The sequence below is a fragment of the Globicephala melas genome, chromosome X, assembly GCF_963455315.2.
Source record: "Globicephala melas chromosome X, mGloMel1.2, whole genome shotgun sequence".
Taxonomy (NCBI): domain Eukaryota; kingdom Metazoa; phylum Chordata; class Mammalia; order Artiodactyla; family Delphinidae; genus Globicephala; species Globicephala melas.
In genome coordinates, this window is record NC_083335.1 from 4981833 (window position 1) to 4990146 (window position 8314).

General features: G+C 58.3%; 1 protein-coding gene across 1 annotated transcript; it reads left to right on the top strand.

Annotated features, from left to right (window-relative positions):
- The first annotated feature begins 3365 nt into the window (after window positions 1-3365).
- On the top strand, window positions 3366-4139 carry LOC132594495 (melanoma-associated antigen 8-like). Its single transcript, XM_060292206.1, has one exon. It carries the CDS (start codon window positions 3366-3368, stop codon window positions 4137-4139), a length of 774 nt encoding a protein of 257 aa, XP_060148189.1.
- The last annotated feature ends 4175 nt before the right edge of the window (window positions 4140-8314 follow it).

The following is an 8314-nucleotide window of genomic DNA, read 5'->3' on the forward strand; positions in this document are numbered from 1 at the left end:
AGCAGTAGCCATGCGCACTGAGGGCCTGAGGTCCCAAGGCTTGGCGCCTCCGGAAGCAAAAGACACGCCCATTGGCCTTCCACCAATAGGAAGGCCTCCTGCGAGGCTGCGGAGTTGGGGGAGCGAACTTGGCGATGCAGAGCCCGTTGTGGCAAGTACGTCCATTTGTCTTTACAGGTGGTTTTCTACTGTGATTGATAATGTCATAAACCTATTCTTATTTCTTTGGTTTGTTTTGAATTTTATTTTATGTATTTTTTTATACAGCAGGTTCTTATGAGTTACCCATTTTATACATATTAGCGTACATATGTCAATCCCAATCTCCCAATTCATCACACCCCCCGCCCGCCCCCACCATTTTCTCACCTTGGTGCCCATATGTTTGTGCTCTACATCTGTGTCTCTATTTCTGCCCTGCAAACAGGTTCATCTGTACCATTTATCTAGGTTCCACATATGTGCATTAATACACGATATTTGTTTCTCTCTTTCTGACTTCCTTCACTCTGTATGACAGTCTCTAGATCCATCCACAGCTCTACAAATGACCCAATTTCGTTCCTTTGTACGGCTGAGTAATAAATAATAGTAATAAAGCTCTTCTTTATATGGACTGGTTTCTTGTCTAGCTGTATCAACTAGCCATCTTCTCACATGGCACAAGAGGATGAGGCAGCCGTCTGGGGCCTCTTTTAAAAGGGAGGTAATCTCATTCATGAGGGCTCCCCCCTCATGGGCTAATCACTTCCCAGGGCCTGAGGGAGGACTGAGGGGAGCCTGGACCCCAGAACAGAGTTGGCCCTGGGAGGCCATAGGGCAGAATGAGCACGTACAGCACTTCCTGACATCCGGGTCTCAGAGACGCTGGGGAGGGGGAGCACGGGGCGGGGTCTCAGAGAGGCTAGGGAGGGGGAATAAGGGTCGGGGTGTCTGGGGGGCACGGGAGAGAATCCCAGGTCCTCCGTGGAGTCAAGGTGAGGGCCCTGAGGGAGGACTGAGGGGAGCCTGGACCCCAGAACAGAGTTGGCCCTGGGAGGCCAAAGGGCGGGATGAGCACGTGCAGCACTTCCTGACATCCGGGTCTCAGAGACGCTGGGGAGGGGAGTACGGGGCGGGGTCTCAGAGAGGCTAGGGAGGGGGTATAAGGGTCGGGGTGTCTGGTGAGCACGGGAGTGAATCCCAGGTCCTTCGTTGAGCCAAGGTGAGGGCCCTGAGACAGGACTGAGGGGAGCCTGGACCCCAGAACAGAGTTGGCCCTGGGAGGCCATAGGGCAGAATGAGCACATACAACACTTCCTGACATCCGGGTCTCAGAGACTCTGCGGAGGGGGAGTACGGGGCGGGGTCTCAGAGAGGCTCGGGAGGGGATATAAGGGTCGGGGTGTCTGTTGGGCACGGGAGAGAATCCCAGGTCCTCCGTGGAGTCAAGGTGAGGGCCCTGAGGGAGGACTGAGGGGAGCCTGGACCCCAGAACAGAGTTGGCCCTGGGAGGCCATAGGGCAGAATGAGCACGTGCAGCACTTCCTGACATCCGGGTCTCAGAGACGCTGGGGAGGGGTAGTACGGGGCGGAGTCTCAGAGAGGCTGGGAAGGGGGTATAAGGGGCGGGATCCTAGGCGGGCACAGGAGAGAATCCCAGGTCTTATGTAGAGTCAGGGTGAGAGCCCTGAGTGTGGACTGAGGGGAACCTGGATCCCAGGACCGAGTTGGCCCTTCCAGCCATAGGGCGGGATGAACAGGTGCAGCACTTCCTGACATCCGGGTCTCAGACACCCTGGAGAGGGGGAGCACGGGGCGGGGTATCAGAGAGGCTGCAGAGGGGGTATAAGGGGCGGGGTGTCTGGTGGGCACTGCGGAGAATCCCAGGTCCTGTGTGGAGTCAAGGTGAGGTCCCTGAGGGAGTACTGAGGGCAGCCTGCATCCCAGAACTGAGTTGGCCCTGGGAGGCCGTCACGTGCAGCACTTCCTGACATCCGGGTCTCAGAGAAGCTGGGGACCTGGGATAAGGGGCGGGGTCTCATGAGGGCAGAGGGTAAAATGTCAGGTCCCTGGTGGACTAAGATTAGGGCCCTTAGGCAGGACTGAGGGGACCCTGAGGGAGGACAAAAGGGACCCACCATATCACCGCCCTTGCAGGTGGCCGTGGGAGGCCCCGGGGTGGGATGAGCACGGTAGGCCTGTCCTGACGTCCTGACGTCAGGGTCTCAGAGAGACTGGAGACCTGGTATAAGGAGCAGGGACTCACACTGGCAGACGGGACAATCCCAGGTCCTGCCCAGAGTCCAGCCTGCACGCGAGGAAGGAAGGACTGAGGACGTTAGACCCCAACACAGGGAGGGATCCTTTGCCCTTCCACGGGGGCCTTGGAGGCGCCAGAGCACGGTCAGCAGATGAGATGTTTCCTGACCTCTGGGTCGGGGTCCTCAGGAGATCAGGTGTTTGGTGTGAGGGGTGAGCCTTCAGGTCCGCAGAGGGTGGACTCCCAGGACCCCGAGGGAGGACTGAGCAGACCCCCAGCCCTGGAACAGGGGCCTCAACAGAAACCTGCCCCTGTGGTCAGCGCTGGGAGGCCAGGCAGGATGTGAGGAGGAGGTGAGGACCCAGCATCTCCCCATCCTAGGACCCTCGGGAGGCCCTGGGCAGGTGCGGCCACCTGTGGGGCCCCCTCACTGCTTTCTGTTCAGATTCGGGGTCCTGTTCTGAGTTTCCCTTCCGGCCTGCAAAGGGGAGGGTCCAGGCCCTTAAGGGGAACAGTGAGCACGACGAGCGACCCCGAGGGGACCACCCACCCCAGAACTCAGAACTGGGGGGACCTCACAGAGTCCGGCCCAATCCTCCTACCAGCACCGAGGCCCAGAGCTGTGCCACAGTGTACACAAGAGGTGCGCCCTCCATTCCTCTTACAGGGGCTCCAGGACCCGGGAGGCGAAGGCCCAGGTCTGAGGACCGTGTCCTCAGGGCACAGAGCAGAGGAGGCCCAGGCAGCGCCAGGAGCCAAGGGGAGGTGCGTGCCCTGAGTGTGTACCCAGGGGCTCCCCCTCCCAGAACAGAGGGGACCCCACAACACCCAAGTCACCCCACCGCCCTGTCAGCCCCAGAACCTGGGGCCGTGCTGGCTGCACCCTGAGGAGCCCCTTCACTTCCTTCTTCAGGTTGGCAGGGGACAGGCCACCCGGGAGGAGCGCCCCTGTGAGGCCCGAGGGCAGCCCTTGAGACGAGACCTGTAAGTGGCCTTTGTCAGGGCTGCCCAGGGTGCCTTTCTCCGCCGAGGCCGCTCACACCCCCTCTCTACCCCAGGTACGAGGTCCCCTGCCCACACTCCCGTGGGCGGCCCGACCCCAGTGATCAGGCCCCTGGTCGAGATGAGTGAGCTCCGCCAGCCTGAGGCCGACCTTGAGGCCCCAGTCCCGGCCCAGGGTCCTGTGGAGGCGCCGCTGCTGGGGGCTGCGGGGGAGGAGGCCGCATCCCCCTCGTCCTCCGCCTCCCCTGGCGCCCCCTCCTTCTCCGCCTATGCCGAGCCCTTGTCCCGCGAGGCACTTGTTGCGCTGATGGCTGACCTGGTGGGGTTCCTGCTCCTCAAGTTTCGTACCGGGGAGCCGACCTCCGAGGCGGAGATGCTGAGTACGGTCGTCCGGGAGCATCGGGACCACTTCCCCGTGGTCCTCCGCCTCGTTTGCGAGTGCCTGCAGCTGCTGTTTGGCGTGGACGTGAAGGTGGTGGACCCCCGCGAGCGCACCTACGTCCTGGTCCCCACCCTGGGCCTCACCTGGGATGCAGTGCTGAGCGACTGGCAGCGCACGCCCGAGGCCAGCCTCCCTCTGCTGGTCCTGACCATGGTCACCCTGTTCGGTGACCGCGTCCCTGAGGAGGAGGTGTGGGGAAAGCTAGGCACCCTGGGGTTTTGTGGCGGGAGGGAGCTGCTCACCGAAGTGTGGGTGCAGACGGGCTACCTGAAGTACCGGCAGGTGCCCCACAGCGACCCTGCCCGCTACGAGTTCCTGTGGGGTCCCCGGGCCTACGCGGAGGCCAGCGAGTGTCAGGTCCTGCAGCATCTGCTCAGGAGCAATAGCATGGCTCCCAGGTTCTTCCCATCCGTGTCTGCAGGGAGTGTGAGCGATGAGGAAGAGGGAGCCTGAGCCAGTGCAGCAGCCAGTCCCACGTCCAGCAGCTTCTCCCGTGGGGCAGGAAGGGGGGCTGCTCCTTCACTCTGAGTTTGAAGAGGGAGCGGTCAGCCTTCTAAGCAGTGAGAGCCGGGCGAGTTGGGGGAAGCCGGTGTGCAGCATTTTGGGTTCCTGTTGTGTATGTTGACATGGACTTCCATGTCTGTTTTCTTTAGGAATTTTTCAAATGTTGGTTCTTTGAATAGAAGACTAAACAAGCTTCAGTGTCTAACTTTGTGTATGACGTTAATCCTACAGGTATTTGCACTAATTCAGTTCAAGAACAAGAGTTTTGCTGTTTTGTAAGAGAGGTTGGGAAATCTCCCAGTTCGTTTTGTGACCGTGTACAAGATAACAGGGAATTGGAATCAGAACTGCTCTGGAAATGTGGAAGTCCTTAGCAGTGATATAGATGGGGGAAGAAATAGAAAAATAAAAGTCATTGTTGTTCCAATTCTTGCTTCCCTGTCTTGTCTGTCATTCTGTAAATAAAACGAACTATCTCTGTTGAGTTGGATTTGCACGGGTATTTTAAGAAAGTAGGAGAAGGTTCATCTGCGTCAATAAGCCCCCTGCCCACTGGCTTGTTTATTCCGCAGACCTCCACGGAGCCTCTGCTCTCCGGAAGGGCCTGTGTTAGTAGCGGGAACGCTAGGAAAAGCAGGACACACCCACACCTAGAGTGATGGTCTAGGAGCCACTGTCACATGAGGAAGGTGGTGAGACATCCCCTAAGTCCCACAGAATAAGACAGCATGGGACGAGGCGGTGGGGCTCCAGGAGCGAGCCCTGGAGTGTTAAGTGCCCCGAGCCAGGGCACTTCGGGCCTTTGGGAAGTGGGGGTTCCTTCTGTGGGAGGTGATGGTGATGAAGCTGGGTGGTGGCAGCAGCCAGACATGCAGAGGGTGTGTCTTGGGTTGCAGGGGAAAGTCTGAAATGGGACATTGCTGTGAGATGTCCTTCTGGGTCGTGGATAAAGCCGAGAGAAATCTCGCCCTGGGGCAGAAAGGAAGGGGTGCTGGCTCTTGTTGCATGGCAGTGGGCCACAGTGAAGAGGTAGGTGTTTCATAGCCGCCATCTGCAAGGATTTCCAGAGAAATGAGGGTCTTGCTCTTTGAAGCCCTGCTCGGTATTCCCGGGGCTGGCCCTCCTCTCCCTGCCCTGGGAGAGCCAATTACCAACTGTATGGAAACGACCATTTTAGTCACCTGGAGTTTACTTTGGCCACTTGTGAGCAAGGTCTAGATTTCAGTGGGATGAAATGAATGAAAATAGGGGGTTTGAAAGAAGAGAGGCTGCCGAAGTGGAAAGGAGTCGCCGTGTGACTGGAATCCTGGGAGCTTTGCGTGAGCTGCACCCAGCTGGGGAAATCACCACCCTTCCCTCCATGCCAACAGACACACACACACACACACACACACACACACACACACACACACATCCAAATTGAATAATATATCCTCCAGGAGTAAAACACACAGAACAGCAATTTTGACTGGTTTTCTATTCCGTTTCCTATGGAGCTGCAAATTCTCTGAGATGTCATGAAAAGAAAGCAATTTCCAGAGGGGAGAAGGACAGAGTCTGGGATCAGAGTAATTCTAGAAATAAGTCCTAGCCACTAAGAAGCAACGTCCGCCAGTGTCCCCGCGTTCAGGCAGGTGCAGAAATATGGCGGCATCAGAGACCCACAGGTTTGGGCTGTGACCTGGCATCGAAAGGAAGAGGCAACTCCTGGGCCTAATGGGATTGGGAGGTCACTGCAGTGGGAGGTGCAGACGGCGCCGGGGGCTAAAGAGGCAGCCCTCCCTGCTGAGCGCCATACGACAACGTGAACATTACGTGGGATCCTGGATTTGAAGCACCTGCCATATAGCAGGTGGGCACTTGGAAAAGGTGGAGAATTTCAGGGCCAATGGAACCTGCTCAGACACTCCTGCCGGAAAAGAAGGGGATTTTGTCATCACAAATGGTAAGCACTCCCGGGGGAAAGCAGGGATTCCTAGTGCCTGTTCGTGCAGTGAACTGACTGATGGGGGGCAGTGCTAGCCCAGGGACGGCCGTGGCAGGCAGCGCAGCAGCGGCCGGGACACGCCAAGAGCGCCCCAGGGACATTCAGGGAGACACTTTTCAGGGGGGCAGCAGCGCCCTCCCCAGTAGACTCTGGACGAGCACACACCACCCCGGCACACAGCCAGTCCTGACCAGGGCGGCGCAGGGCACACGGGAGCTGCTGGCCATCAGCGGGAAGCTCTGACGTTCTCTACGTGCGCTGAGCCTGCCCCCTGAGGGGCTGGTGTGAGTTGTCTCAGCCGTGGCCCTGTTTCCCGAGAAGCCCCCATTCCCCAGCCCCAGCTAAAGTCTGCTCTGAGCTCCAGCCTCCTTGGCAAAGGGCTGACCTCCTGCCTGGCTCTCGCCTACCCTCCTCTGTGGCAAATGTCGCCGGCTGCTGCTTTAGGGGCCTTTGTGAGCAAGTGCGGGGCCCGGGCCTGTGCCTGTCCGTGGTCCCTGAGCTGGGGCTGGGCACAGGGATAGGGCTGGGTTGGTGGCGGGATGCAGGGTGTGAAGCCAAGTGACATTCACAAGACAGCAGCAGGGTGTAAAGCCACGTGTGAGCAAGCATCCAGGAGGAGGGGCATCCGCAGGGCCCTGAAGGGCACAGACACTCACGCCCCGTGGGGATGCGGAGAGTCCTCCAGCCCGGCGGTCCCCGTGCTTTGAATGCAGGCTTGCCGCCTGCCTGACAGCCAGTGTGCCCGGGGAAGTGAGCCTGCAGGAGAACGTGGGGCCACCACGCCGCTGGGACAGAAGGGAGCAGAGTGGGCAGTGGAAGGAGAGAGCAGGGCCCAAGCCTGAGCATAGGAGCCGCCTTCAGAGGGCCGTGCCTCGGACCCCCACGTCCGGGACCCTTCTCCATCCTCACGCCCTCAGTCCTAGACCCTCACCCTCCTCCCTGGCCCTCGTGTCCCTTTCACGAGAGATGGTGACCTGATGGGGCTGGGGAGGCCACGTGGGCAGAATCCAGTGTCAGGCTCTCAGGGGCACTAATGCCTGGCTTCCTTGTGTTTTCTCCATTATGTGGCCTGAGGCGTCAGGTAGTAGGACCCCGTGGAGGACAGCTGAATCCCCCTTGACTGTTGGGGAGACAGGTCAGGCCAGTGCGGGGATGGGTCTTTGCACGCATATGATGCTTAGCTTGAATAAGAGTCCTTCTAGTGACAAGCTGATCAAATCATGGAGACTCCCTACGCCTCGATTTCTCCATCTGTAAAATGGGCCTCCTAATAGTACCAGGCAAAAGCATTGGTGAGGGTTTCCCCATGATGTGACCTGCTTGTAAAAAGCCTGTGCAAATGAAGTGGTCGGTGGCTGTAGCTCTTGTTACTGAGTGTGTAAGAAGGATGCGCCCTCCCCCATGTTGTGAGGATTCCCGACCAGTGCACGTCTTGGGATCCCCGCGTACGTGGATTAGCGCAGTTTTTCTTTTCTCGTGAACATTTGTTGTCAGAATGCTTGGGCTCGCCTTCCTCGTCTTCTCGCTTGTCCCCGTTCAAGATGAGGCGGTTGATCTGAGGTGTCGCCTCCATTGGAACACGGGTGTTTGCAGCTTTAGGTCCCAAGTGCCTCTTTGGCCGCGTGCCATAAGTCCTGGGGCCTTTGGTATGTGTTTTCTTCATTTCAAAGTATTTTCTAGTTTCCCTTGTGATGTCTTGTACGTTCCCTGGGCTATTGTTATGGACTGAACTGCGTCCCCCCAAAATTTGCATGTTGAAGCCCCAATCCCCTAGAACCTCAGAATGTCACTGTGACTGGAGTTAGTGGTTCTTAGGTTGAAATGAGGCCATTAGGATGAGGTCTAATCCAAGATGGCTGGTGCCCTTGAGGGAAGAGCGGATCAGCACACGCAAGGAGAGAAGGCAGGAGCTGGGGGTGCGTGCACAGAGGGTGACCACGTGAGGGGCGGTAAGAGCACGGCCACCTGCAACCAAGGAGACCGGCCGCAGTACAAGCCACTCCTGCTGGACCCTCCCTCTCGGCCTCCTGGTCAGAACCACCGTGAGAATCTGTGTCTGCTGTTTCAGCCCCTCATCCTGTGCTGTGGGATTTGGCATCGTCCCAGACTAATGCGGTTATTTGGGGACGCACGGCTC